The sequence below is a fragment of the Myodes glareolus genome, chromosome 22, assembly GCF_982192425.1.
Source record: "Myodes glareolus chromosome 22, mMyoGla1.1, whole genome shotgun sequence".
Lineage (NCBI taxonomy): Eukaryota > Metazoa > Chordata > Mammalia > Rodentia > Cricetidae > Myodes > Myodes glareolus.
The window spans coordinates 13,048,695-13,062,626 of NC_142047.1; the positions used below are offsets into that span (position 1 = coordinate 13,048,695).

Consider the following 13,932-nt stretch of genomic DNA (forward strand, 5'->3'; position numbering starts at 1 on the left):
TTCTTCTTCTTTTTCAAATGGGCCGAGCCCACGCCTTTAGCAAGATGCCAAGCTGACCCGGACCTCCGAGGAATTTGAAGCTTATCGCTGCGTCCCGGGGAGGGGGGGAACGTCCTTCGCTTAGACTTCGCGTTTTAAAGGGGGTGTGCATTGGAGCGTTGCTTTAAAAAAATCTTTTTACACTATATATTTTTTAACTAATATTTTTTTTTTAACTGAGAAAGATTTTTTCCTCTCCGGAGTGGGTGGCCGGGGATCGCCTGGATCGCGTCCCCGGTTATTTTTGCCGCGCCCCTCCCCCGCGCCCCGCCCCCGCGCCCTCCCCCGCACCCCTCCTCCCGCCCGGGGTCACCGCCTCTGCCGGCATGTCCCGAGCCGCGCTCCCCGGCTCGGCCGGGCCGTCCCGCTCGTGAGCCCCCCGAGCCGAGGCCGGGCGCCGCCGCCCGATGGGCTGGGCCGTGGAGCGTCTCCGCAGTCGCAGGTGCAGCCGCCGTCCCCACAGCCCGGCCAGCCTGAGAAGCGGCGGCGGTGGTGGTGGTGGTGGCGGTGGCCGTGGCTTCCGCAGCGCTCGCCGCAGCAACAGCAGCCGCCGCGTAACCCGAGGCCCTTTGCTCTTTGCAGAATGGCCCGCTTTGGAGACGAGATGCCGGGCCGCTACGGCGCAGGCGGAGGAGGCTCAGGGCCGGCCGCCGGGGTGGTCGTGGGCGCCGCGGGCGGCCGAGGAGCCGGGGGCAGCCGGCAGGGCGGGCAGCCCGGAGCGCAGAGGATGTACAAGCAGTCGATGGCGCAGAGAGCGCGGACCATGGCCCTCTACAACCCAATCCCCGTCCGCCAGAACTGCCTCACGGTCAACCGCTCCCTGTTCCTCTTCAGTGAAGACAACGTGGTGAGAAAATACGCCAAAAAGATCACGGAATGGCCATATCCTTTGCCCCAGCCCGGGCGGCTGCGCCTCCCCTCCTCCTCTCCACCTCCTCCTCTTCTCTTTCCCCACCTCTTCCTCCTCTTCCTCCTCCACCCTCTGCGGGGCTGAGAGAGAGACCTGGGGGCTGTGGGAGCTGGGGGGTCTCCTTGGCGGCTAGGGGATGGAGATGAGGGCCCCGGAGCTGTGGGGAGCAGCCTCCTGGCCTGCTAGGCTGCTGCTGCAGAGCGAGCCTGCGAGTAGTTAGGAGGCTCGGGACTCGGGGGAGAGAGTGGTTCCTTGCAAAGACCGAAGGTCTGGGTCTTGGGTCGCGCAGGGACACTGATGGGGGCTCTTCAGATGGGGTCTGATTTCTTTCGTTGGAGCCCTGTTTGGGCCAGTGCCTGAACGCTTTAGGGCCCACACGTGGGCCCCCCTCAAATCCTATAGAAAAGGTCCTCGGCCTCTCAATCCTGGTGTTCTACCCAAGGTAGGAGCCTCAGGCCTAGAGCATGGGGGACACCATGTGGCTTGGTGGTGGAGTCATCCCAGCCTCAGTGGCTCTGGGTGGGCCGCTAGCTGCATCTGGGGACTGTCCTGTTTCCGTGGTTTGGAGAACTGTTCCACTGTCTCCGTGTATGCAAGTCCTGTTCCTCCCGTCACAGGTCAGAGCCCCTTCAGCGTTATCTTTTGGGGTCTAAAAAAAAAAACTAGTCCTTTCCACTCGGTGAGACCCATGGCCTGGGAAGACCTGAGGTGGGTTGTTCCAGGATGAGAGAAGGCAGAAGGAAGGAGAAGTGGGCCCCTTTGAAGGACTGCTTGTGGGCTTGGTTGGGTTTAGCTTCTCACACCCTAGGGAACCAGGAGGGAACACCACCAGGAGGATCAGTCTCCATATAGGCATCTTGGACAGGTAGGGCCCCCCCCCTTCCCCACGAAAGACCAGAGGAAAACGGCAAGGAGTCCTTTTTCCTCTGCTGAGAAGTGATTTCACACACACGGTGCCCCGAATTTCTTGAAGTCCACCTTTGCTGCCCATAAACCTTAGCATCTGGGAAGATGCAGGCAGGCGCGGGTGGGTAGAGTCGAGGTTTCTCTGTCATCTAAGCATGACCCAGATTCCCGGTGTGGGGGGGACACACCCTGCTCCCCAGGCTGGCTGGCCACCCCGTCATGCCCAAATGTACCTCTTTTCAGGCTCCAATTCCTTGAGGGCCAAGATTACATGGGCTGGGCAGATCCCATGAGTTTGCAAGGGGTCGCTAGCTCTTGGGTAATGGGTGGGGCCAGTCTGTCTCAGCCAGGACTGGGACCTTTGGGCTCTTGCAGTCTCTGCTCAAAGAGCACGGATGGGCGCGTTCTCTTCTAGGGGCTCCAGATGGTCGGTTCCTGGGGCTGTGAAATCACACCAAGAGAGCATGAGGTTTTGGAGCAAGTGGTTTATGTGGAGGCTGGTGAAAATTAAGATCTGTGTAGTGGAAGGCTTCTTTTTGAGGGGTGTCTCCCTAACCATAGTGTTGTTGATGCTTAAGGTAGGTGCCAGAATTTTACCCCCTGAACTCCTCCTTGCCAAGGTTGGTCAGTGTGTCCTCCCAAACACTTCCAGCCCAGTAAAATGCTTAGTGGACATGTGACTTTAGTGCCCATGCTGGAAGGAGTATCTGGGGCCTGGAGACACCAGGGGATGAGAAGAGGCCTTCGGACCGTTTTAGAGACTGCCCTGCGAGCGACCGCTGTACTGTTAAATGACTTTCCCCCTTCTGAAGCCTTCCAAGAGGGAGCAGAGGAGTTGGGGAGCCCTTCTGCTGTCCTCAGCTCACCCCGTCCATCCCGGATGCTACAGCTCTGATAACTGTCATAGCTGAGCTGAACCTCAGGCACCCCCAGAGCACCCCAACCTTGTCTGTTGGCTAGCCCAGGCCTCACTCTCTCTGGGGAGCTTTGGGATGAGTGTGTGCAGTTTCCCGCCCTCTCTGCAGCGCTTCTGTTCCCTTTCTGGTCTGAAGAATTATACAGCCCCACTCCGGAAGGGGGCGCTTCCCACTCCAGGCCTCGCCAGTCTCCAAGCCAGGTCATCCTGCATGGAGCTGCTTCCGGGAGGGGTGGGAGAGAGGGACAGAGGACCCGAGGCTGTTCCATCAAGAAATTCAGGCCAGTGGGAGGAGATAAAATAGATTTGCCTGGGAGTCAAGACACTGCACAAAACACTGACTTAAAAAAAAATCCAAATACTATTGGCATTGAAAAAATAAGAAATTAAGCAATTTCTCTGAACTAAAAAAATGTTTCAGGGGTGCAGGGTCTTAGGAGTTCAGGATGGCCTCCAACTCACTATGTGGTTGAGTATTATGTGAGCCACCACACCCTGTTTTGTGCTGTGTGGGGATGGAACCGTGGGCCTCACACATGCTAGGCAAGCACTTTAGCAGTTGAAATACATCCAGAACTTTTTGGAATAAAATCTAAGGTGCATACAGGCAAGCACAAGGTTGGGACTGGCATCCTTGATGGCTGTTCAGTCTCCAGGCCACAGGACCTCTCTCTTCCCTTTCCTGGCCACACCCCAGCAAGATCAGCTGACCTACCTGGCTCCTAACCTCCTTGTGAGCCTCATGGAGATGAGACTGGAGCAGTGTTCTTTTGTGCCTGGCTTCTCGGTGTCTTTGAGATGTTTTGGCATCTAGAATGTTACTGTGTGGTGGCCTCATGGGTGTTTAATCCTAGAGCCCTTAGGAATGTTCCCCCCTATGGAATTTCCCCCTCTGAGCTTGTCTTCAAGTGGACCAGCGCATGAGTTTTTGATGTGTGGAGCCCATTCTAGAAATCTGTTTCCTGGGGGGTCATGGGGCAATATGAAAAGTGTCTTTGCTGTCTGTGGAGGGGAGGGTTTACAGGACTGTGAAGCTGACTGCCACTGGAGACTTCCTTCCACCTGCCAGGTCCAGTGTGGCTAACTGCTCGAGGAGGGAGCCTTGCTTTCTCTCCACTCTGGGATAGTTCGCCACCTCAGTCCCATCCTTCTGTCTCCCAGCAGCTCAGGCTGGAGGCCAACCACGAGAAGTAAGAGTTGTCTTTGTATCCGGGTCAGAAACTGTTCGCTCAGCAAGCTGCCCTAAGGGCACACAGCTTCACCCTCAGTCCCACTCACTGTAGGACTGACTGGAACGTAGAGAAGAGGGGCCTCATGGCCTCCGCAGAACTAGGATCTGTTGTCTCCATAAGGGGCATCTTAGCCTTCCTAGAGCATCCCCTCATGATGCCACCTGCTCCACCAAATGTCAGTGTCATCTTCCTAGTCCCCTGATGCTAGTGCCGCCTCTGCACTGGCTGTGAAATTCTGAGTCTTCCAGTGCTGGGCCCGGCCTGTGTGCAGATGCATCTCTGCCCTCATCATAGAAACTCAGAGACCCTGGAGTCACCGTGGTGTCAGGGGCCTGTGGGCATTGGCTGGCTCTCTTCCAGAACTGAGAAGTGTGGCGGGACCCCCAAGAGATGTAACAGCACATATTCAGACACTTGGCCTAACCTGAAACATTCTAGACAGTTCTGTTGAGATGGAGGGATGTCCTGAGTTTCTCTATCTGCTGCATCTACTTGCCAGGAGTTCCCAGAGGAGCACCCTGGGAAGTAGGAATTAACCTGGCCTTGCCACTGGGCACCTCCACAGAGGTGTGATCCCTCATCCACAGTCTCCAAATCCAAACATCTTAGAACCCCAAGAAAGATCTGCCCATCCAGAGGCAAAGGCAAACAGGCTCGGGGTTTATAGTGGCCTTTTGAGGTGCTCATGCGCGCTAAGCGCGTGCTCTGTCAGTGGATCCGAAGCCCCAGCTCTTGTGCAGCCCACTTGACAAGAGTCAGGATAGGTTTTCAAGAAGAAAAAGCAGTGTGTTTAGTGAGCTCCCCACCCCACCAGGAATACTGCAGAGACGGCAGCAGGGCACGGGGGACTCCTAGCTTAGCTATGGTGTTCAGCTTACAATTTGCTGTCTTAACCTGAGGATGGAGAAGGGTCACATAGGCAATAGGTACCATATTCGGGATTGTGGTCTATCCTGGGCTAGCAGCATATGGCCTGTTGACAGCTTGTGATACCAGGCAGCTGAACAAGCAGAAGTGCCAGGTGGTACAGTGATCGCCAGGGTGCTGGCTGATGTGTGGATATACTGAGGGGCAGCAGAATTGGTCGGGCGATGTCAGTTTATGGTGCTGGTGTTTCTTTGGATGTGGCTCCACCGTACGCCAAGGAGTATCTGTCTGGTGGTGATGTGGGCCTCGCGCTCACAGAGCTCATTTCATTAAGATGATAGCTCTAGCCTGGCCCTGGGGTGTGGGTCAGGACACTGCCTTTCCGTCCTGGAGCACTCCTCTGCCAGAGAAGTCTTACTATGTAGCCTGTGTTGATCTCAAACTCATGGCCCTGATGTCTCGGTCTTCAGAGTGCTAGGGTTGTATCCAGTGTGCTTCTGGAGAACCCCTAGCTGCCAGCTCGGGGCTTGGAAGTCTCCAAATCATCCTGACACACCCTGTTGTCTTTTTCCTTCTACTTGGAAAACAGGTTTGAGGAGGTGTGGTCTCTTTGCAGCAGGCTTTGTCTTCTGTGTGTACTGCTAGGTGAGTTTATGAGTTTGGACAGGTGTGTGGGGCTGTGGAGCCAGCGCCCTACTTGACATCGGGAACAGCTCCATCTCCCCAAAATATTCCCTGTTCCTCTTCTGAGTCAGCACCTCACGTCTCCCGTCTCTTGTGACCTGTGACCTCATCTCCATGCTGTAGTTTTTTTCCTTTTCTAGAAGGTTCTAGAAATAGAATCATGCAGTAGCTTTTTTTTTTCCTTCAGTGCTATGGATGGAACCTAGGGTCTCCTGCATGGTAGCAGGAGCTCCACCACTGAGCTACAATCCTAGCCCTTGGTTATTTGAGACCAAGTCTCTTGGTTTGTCTGCCTTCTTGATCTGCTGCATCCCGTGGTTAGGAGGCAGGCAGCAACACTGCGCCTTCAGAGGTGAGCTTCATGTAGGTCTGTAGTAGCCTGAGTGTCATTAGCCTATCCCCTCCCCAGCCACCGAATCCCCATCTCATTAGATAGCCCTGGCTGTCCTGAAAGTCACTATGTACAGCAGGCTGGCCTCAAACTCACAGAGATCTGCCTATCTCTGTCTCCTGAGTGCTGAGATTAAAGCACCTCAGTATTGTCTCTTTGAATTGCTAACCAGTACTCAGAGGATGGGCTACAGTTTGTCCCATGTCCCAGCTGAAGGACATTTGAGTGTCTCCAGGGTGGGCAATTATGAACAGAGCAGCTGTCAATGCTGGTCCCTGGGTTTTACTGGGAGTGCTGGGGAGCTATATTTCATTTCTCTTTAGTAAATACACAGGGGTGGTATGGGTGAGCTTTCTGGTAAGAGCGGGCTTAACTTTGCCAAAGGTGAGGTGACCAAACTGTCCTCCACAGTGGCCACGGGACTGTTCACTGTCTTCACTTGAACCTCAGGTCCTGAGCTCCAAGTCATGGGGAGCCTCAGGGTGAAAGGTGAGGCACTGAGCATCATGGGAAAAAGTGGTGAAAGTGGCCCTGTTAAAGGCTGTATGTGGGCGTGGTTATGGGTGCTCTGTGATCACACTAGAAAGGGTCCAAGCCAGACTGGGTGGTGTCTGTCTTCTTCGTTACAGTGGTGCTGTGCTGATGTCACCTGACGTGTTTGTTGAGTGACTACAAGAGGAATCAGTCCTCACTCACAAGCTGTCTGGTACCCCGTATGATTCCCCTTAAGCTGGCATTTCCATGTTTGGGGGTTTCAGGGCCTGGAAGCTGTGAACGAGGCTGTTAAGCCAGGGAAGGTCTCCCAAGTGGTGCTTGGAGTTGAAAGCAGGGCCTGTGGAGCTGGAAAGCTGCCTCAGAGCCTCGGGGCTACCTGGAGGTGCTTGGGGTGTGCACCCTCATTTTCTGCCTCCTGTGGAATTGAATGTGCATGTGCTTGTTCTGTGATGAAGCCCAGCTAGGAGGGTTTACTTGGCCCGCTCTCATACAGCTAATGCATCTCCAAGAGGTCAGCTCTGAGGAAGGGACCGTGTGTCCTGCAGAGAACAGCGGAGAGAAGAAACCCTAGGAAGGGACCGTGTGTCCTGCAGAGAACAGCGGAGAGAAGAAACCCTTCGGGGGCTGGGGATGTGGCTCAGCTGGCAGAGTGCTTGCCCAACATGCACAAGGCCCTGGGTTCCATCCCCAGCATTGCAGAAATTCGGGGTGGTGGTGCATACCTGTGGTCCTAGCACTCAGGAGGTAGAGGTAGGAGGATCGGAAGTTCACAGTTATCCTTGGCTACGTAGCCAATCTGAGGCCAGTCTGGGCTACATGAGACCCTGTCTCAAACAAAAACTTCAGCAGAACAAAAGAATAACCAGAAAATTCTTTAGCATGTAGGAAGACCAGCCCTGAGTGTCAGACTCCTTGAGGCCACTCCGTCTCTGGTGTTGGGACCTCTGTTTCCACATTTTGGGTGGTGAGGGGAGAGCTTCTGTTTGTGTCTTCAGAGGGGCTTGAGAATGGGGGAGGGGACATGCAGAGAAAATGGTTGGCATGTCAAGAAAGTTCTAAAACCTAAAAAGTGGAATTCCAGAATCATTCTGTCTCCAGTGGGTTGTTTTGGCGTGTGATTTTGTTGGGTAGCTCAGGCTGGCCTTCAGTTTCATATATAGCTGAGGCTTGCTCTTCAGCTTCTCCTCCAGCCCAGGTGTCCATGCTCAGCTTCCTGGTGTTGTGTTCCCAAGATGAGCCAGTGTGGATTTGTTGGGCGGAATATGGCTGTTTTGAATATATCCCTCAAACATGGTGCATTCTTGGTTCTTTCTAGAAGCTTTCAGGGAAAGAGGAAAAAACTCATGTCTGTTTGGCCCACTTTTCAATTCCCATCGGTCTAAGATAAAATTACTTCCCTTCCGCTGCTCAGTCCCTCCCTCAGGGGTGACAGGGTGAGGGTTTGATCTGTGTAATTAGCTTCCTGGAGCCTCCCTCCCACCCCTTGTTCTGTCCTTCAGAACTGCTCAGGAGACTGCTCAGAATGAGACCAAGGGCCCGGGCCACTCTGTGGCCTTCCCTGGGTGCACACCGCACACCCACCAGAACACTGCTCAGATCTTGAGTTAGACTTTGGGAGCTTTTTAGAATTTGGTGATGGACCCCAGTGTCTGGAGGATCATGAGTTCAAGGTCAGGCTGCGTCCTCAGTGAGACCTTGTATCAGAAACCCAATCAAAACAAAAAGTATGTTGTGTGCACCTGCCCAGACTCCCAGCTCTATTTCCCCTGATTGTCTAAGAGAGTGATGAACTCAAGGAATATTCTTGGGAGGCAGGGCAAGATGGGAAGACAGTATGAGCTGCCACCACTAGTTGTCCTGGGTTTTTGAGGTGCCCATTGGTTCTGGACTAATGAGGATGTTGGCCTCTTCATTAATGCATTCTTGTTTCTGGGTACTGGGAGTTGAGCCCAAGACCTCACATCCTGTGGTGTATGTGGTGTGTGTGTGTGCGTGTGTGGTATGTGTGAGCGTGGTGTGTGTGTATACGTGTGTGCATGTGTGTGTATGTGGTGTGTGTGTGCGTGTGTGGTATGTGTGAGCGTGGTGTGTGTGTATGCATGTGTGTGTGTGATGTGTGCATGTGTGTGATGTGTGTGTGCATGTGTGCATACACATGCGTGTATGCATGTGTGTGGTGTGTGTGCTGTGTGCACACAAATGTGTGTGTGCACATGTGCCTGTATAGTGTGTGTGTGTGTGTGTGTGTGTGTGTGTTCATATGCACGTGTGGATGAAGTAGCTGTAGACGCCAGGGGGGACACCTTGGATGTTGTTCCTCAGGTGCTGTTCACCTTTTTGAGAGTCTGTCTCTAGGGTTCTCCAGTTAGGCCAGGGTGTAGGGCCTGTAAGTCCCGGGGAGCTACCCATCTCCACCTCCCTAACATCAGGATTAAACACTACGCCCTTGATTTTCTGTGGGTTCTGGGGCTCCAACGCTTGTGCAAATATCATTCACCGACTGAGCCATCTCCCTGGTTCAGCTCTAGGGCCTTACACCTTCTAGGCTGGTGGGTTTTGCTTGCTTGTTTCTTTCTATTGTTTACTGTTTATTTAGAGTCCCGCTAAATTGCCTAAGCTAGCCTTGAACCTGTGATCCTCCTGCCTCAGCTTTCTGGGCACTGGGCCAGCAGATGTGAGCCTCCTCAACCAGCTCAGTAGTGGGCACTAGGACAGGACTTTATTCAGTGACCGCTAAGTGACAGAGGCACCGGTCCAGGTGACAGTGGCCTCCCTCTGAAAAGCCAGGTTGCTTTGTGAGGAGGCCCGCTCCTTCCGGAAGCTGCTGAGAGATGGCTGTGAGGGAGGCCATTGCCAGGAAGCAAGTGCTGACGTCAAGTTTGGTCATCTGGCTTCCATCAGGCAAGGCCTGGATTTTGTTCTGCATGGGTCTTTTACTTTTTGTTTCTTTATTTGTGTGTTAATTTAATGTGTGTGGAAGCCAGAAATCAACCTCCGGTGTAGTTCCTCAGGCGCCGGCACATTGTTTCTGAGACAAGGTCTCTCATTGGCCCAGAGCTTTCTCAGTAGGACAGGCTGGGTGGCCAGCATGCTCTGGGGACCTTTTATTTCTACCTCCCTAGTGCTGGAGTGACCAGCACAGGCCACCATGCCTGGCTTTTTATGTGGGTTCTGGAGGCAGGCACTTTGCCCACTGAGCCGTCTCTCTGACCCCCGCCCCTCATCTTTTCAGCCCAGTGCTGGGCATGGAAATAGGGTCTCACCAATGCTCGCCATGTGCTTGGCCAGTGAGCAGCACCTTCAGCTCTCTTATTTAGCTTTTATCTGGGAGGGGGAGGTCTTACTCTTCCTGCCCCAGATTCTGAGTGCTGAGTCTTAAAAGTGTTTGGTGGTTGGGTCAGACCTGCCACCAGGCTGCTCCCACTTCTGCCCCTGGAACCTAGGACAGGTCCGGCTCAGTCACCCTGCTGGTAACTGGTTACTCACTCTGCCAGGTGGTCTTCCCGCCTGTGCATTTCATATGAATGAATGTATTAAGTGAACATAAAACTTAAATCAAGTTTTAGGGTGTGTCTCAGTGGTAGAGCACTGGATCCATGCAGGAGGCCCTGGCTGTCATCCTTAGTACCTCTCATTATTCCTAAATCAAGGGAGCAATGCCGGTACTAAGCCTTGCTCCACAGGATTAGGCAGAGTCTGGCCAGCCAAGCTCTTGAGCCCTTCGCCTGTACAGTTTGCTCTCCTTATAGTCCTGGACATGGGAGGGGCCTTGGGGTTTGTACTTGCTGCTGTGAAGCCCCATTTAGAGGGGAATGGATTAGGAGGGAAGGGGAGCAGAGAAAATAGGGTAGAGCCGAAACAAGTGGGGTTGGGCCAGGCTGCAGACGCCACCCCATCCCTTGCACCTGCTGCCTCAGGCTTCTTGTTTTCTCAGTGAGGGCAGGGCTCCTTTGTCTGAGGAACTGCAGAAGGGATAAAAGAGACAAAGGTGGTGCGGATGGTCTCGTTATACAACGTAGAACCGCACAGTCTGCAGAGCGAGGTGGTATTAATTAATTGTGGTCACTCCTCTGCGTCTCTGGGGTCTGAATACATGTTATTGCATTTGCTGATGCTATAGCCACATTACTCGTTTCATTTGGGGATGATGGGGATGGATTCCAGAGCCTCGCACACTCTAGGTCAGGACTGCGCTACTGAGCCACACTCCTGAATGGAAAAACTGACTTCTTCCTGTAGACTCCTGGTCCCAAGCTCTCAAAGGCAGCCGGTCTTTTGAACTGAACTATTAACCACCGTGTGGGTGCTGGGAACTGAATTTGGGTCTTCCGCAAGAGCAACAAGTGCTCTTAGCCACTGAGCCATCTCTCCAGCCTCTGCACTCTGTTTCTGAGCTTCACTTCTGGTTGTGTATAGCTGAAGGTCTATATGCTTTTTCTCTGCGCTCATGTTCTGGGAGAGTTCAGCAGTTTCTCCATTCTTGGTGATGTCCATTTGGGATATTTCCAGTCCGATGTGACTTTATCTCTTTTGTTTGAAGGAGCAGTGCTAATGGGGGTACTTTCCGAGTCAGGGAATGAATGAATTCAGGATATTATTTGAGTCTATGCATGGGCATCACGTTTCAGCTAGAATCAGCTGAGAGCTGTCAGCGTTTAGAGGACGCCGGCCATCACATGGGCTGGTCTTCAGCAACCTCACAGCCTTCCAGTATTTCTTCTGCAAGACTGGATCATTCAGTCTGCCCCATGCCCTCCTGTGGGTGTGGGAATCCATAATTTGGGCCTTGGTAGTGACGATGGCTGCAGGGGAGTTCAGGGGCTGAGTCAAGTGGAGAACTTGAGACCAGCAGTGACTCAACCCTGAAAGCCTCGGACTTCGTCTTCTGCTGTAAATGAGTGTGCAAACTAGAGTTCACACGCAGAAGCTTAATCCCCAGTGCAATAGGGTTGAGAGGTGAGGTCTGTAAGGGATAATTTGGGTAGAGATGGAGGCATGGCTGAGCCATAGAGCTCTGGCCTGGAATCTTCCAGTGGATTCTGAGCTGGGGCATAGCTCAGAGGTAGAGACCCTGCCTAAGATCTTTCTGCAAGAGGCTGTGGATGAGACTTAGTGGTAGAGTACCCCCAGACTAGGATCCCCAAATGAAGGGTTAGGGCATGGCTTTCTGAGGGGAGTGCTTGCTCTAGACTCATCCCATGTACAGCAAAGATGGAAAAGATGACTAGGTCCTGAAAGTTCTGCCCTTGTGGATGGGTTAATGCTGTGGTTGGGGTAATGGGCTCCCAAACGGCAGGATGATTCTCCTGCAGCTCCCCAGCCCTCTCTGTCTTTGCAGTCTTGCCGTTCCCCTCTCTGCCATGGGATGATGTGGCATGATGACCCTCATCGGTGTGCCTTGATATTGGGCTCCAAAGCTGTGAGAAATGCATTTGTTTCCTTTATATGTTCCTGAGCATGTGATAGTCCATTGCAACATCACACAATGGGCTAAGGACATCAGGATTTTAATGGCTCTCATCTTGGATGACAGACAGACTGACTGACGACTGCTTTAGTGCATGTGGTGCTTTTCTGTGGTGTTTTCATGGGGAGACACCCCGGTCCATGATGGATGGATGTGGGCTCCTCTGACCCGGTGCTTGGATTAACATATGACACACAGTAAGTGTTCTGGATGTTTCTATTCTCCTTTCGCGTCTCTCATCTTATTCTGTGCCCATCCACTGTTGCTTCAGGATCTAAGCTGAGGGGAGGGCAGGTACAGTCTTCCCCTCTTTCCCCCCAAGTGCTACGGAAGGAGCGCAGCACCCCTACACACACATGCTCTGTGAGTGCTCTACCACCGTGTTATGTGCCAGACCTTGCTGAGTGTTAATACTAGACTCTCTTGGTTCCCAAGCCCAGGCCAGATTTTCCCCACCTCTCAGCCATCTGTTTGTATGTTCCTAACCATCTCCCTCCCGTTCCCTGTGACCCAATGCCAGACTCTCCTCACCCCCCACTGCTCCTCCTTCCTCTCCACATCTTTTCTCCATTGCTCACCCTGCCCCATGAGTGCCTCTTCTCAAGGCATCTGATCCTTCAACTTCCTAAGCACAGACCGTCTTGTTACAAGGCGTCAAACTGTTTGGGCATTGAAGAAATTGGAAAGAGTTGGAAAGGTCCGTGGCCTTTAACTGCTTTTGCAAGTTTTTTCGTGTGTGAACTTTTGACAAGTCTGACTGTTTTAGTCACATTGAAGTGGTCTCTGTTGTGAATCGTGGCTGCAAGGCTTGCACTCCTGTGCAGTTACGTTGGATGATTGCACTGATGGACGGACAGTGCCTTGCCTGCTTTTCTGGTGCTATGATAAAACACCATGACCAAGGCATCTTAGAAAAGAAGAGATTTCTTTTTGGGGGGGGTTACAGTTCCAGAGGAATAAGAGTCCATCATGGCAGGGAGGCATTGCAGCAGGAACAGGAAGCTGAGAGAACACATCTTCAAATACAAACTTGAAACAGAGAGCAAACTGGAAGTAGGACAAGCCCAAATACTCTCAAAGCCCCCCCCCCCAGTGAGTGGTGAGTGATGTGTTGTCTCCAGCAAGGCTTTATCACCTATCCCTGCCCCCAAATAGTGTCACAAACTGGGAACCAAGTGTTCAAATACTAAAATCCATAAGGATCATTCTTATTCAGAGTACCACATGGATGCATGGATGGTGCATGGGTGATGAGTGGATAGTTGCCTGGATGAATATTTAGATAGATGTGCAGTGGACAGATGAATGAATGGTTGGATGGACAGGGGAGTGTGTGGGTAGGTAGGTCAGTAGATGGATAGGTGGGTGGTGGATGAGTAGATGGGTGGGTGGGTGGATGGATCAATGGGTAGATAGAGGAGTGTGTGAATGGATGGATGGTAGATGGATGGGTGGACAGATGGATGGATGAATAAGTAGATAGATGGGTGGGTGGGTGGGTGGATGGATGAATGGATGGATGGACACGGAGTAGATGGATGGATAAATGGGTAGATAGATGTGTGAGCAGATGGATGGATGGATAAGTAGATAGATGGGTAGGTGGGTAAATGGATGAATGAATGGGTGGATGGATGGATGGATAAGTAGATGGGTGGGTGTGTGGGTGGATGGATGGGAGGATGGATGGGTGGATGGATGAGTAAATAGGTGAATGGATAGATGGAGGATAGATGGGTGGGTGGGTGGGTAGATGGATGGATGAGTGGATGGGTACATAGATAGGTGGGTGGATGGGTGGATTGGGAGATGGATGGGTTGGTGTAAGGATTAGTATGTAGATGAATGAGTAGATGTAATGATAAAGGAATTAACTTGAAAGGTAGAAAATGAGTGGGCAGGTGTATGGGTATTTGTTGGATGTCAGAACATGGTCAAGGCAAGGCCTGTGTGTGGTCTCTGACATGTGCTCTTCTCATTGATTTGGGACCATGACATTCCATGTTTCTGCCCTGTCATGCCTTC

General features: G+C 52.5%; 1 protein-coding gene across 6 annotated transcripts in view; it reads left to right on the plus strand.

Annotated features, from left to right (window-relative positions):
• Nucleotides 1-377: 377 nt before the first annotated feature.
• Cacna1a (calcium voltage-gated channel subunit alpha1 A) overlaps nt 378-13,932 on the plus strand; it is a 231,214-nt gene continuing 217,659 nt past the window's right edge. For 2 of the 6 annotated variants that reach the window (XM_087900474.1, XM_087900473.1), the window contains exon 1: nt 379-920. In XM_087900474.1, the coding sequence (XP_087756600.1) occupies nt 623-920 (298 nt within the window). In that variant the 5' untranslated portion in view covers nt 379-622. Of the gene's footprint in view, nt 921-13,932 lie in introns of all 6 variants that reach the window. The other 4 variants (XM_087900471.1, XM_087900472.1, XM_087900475.1 and 1 more) reach the window with 3 other exon arrangements.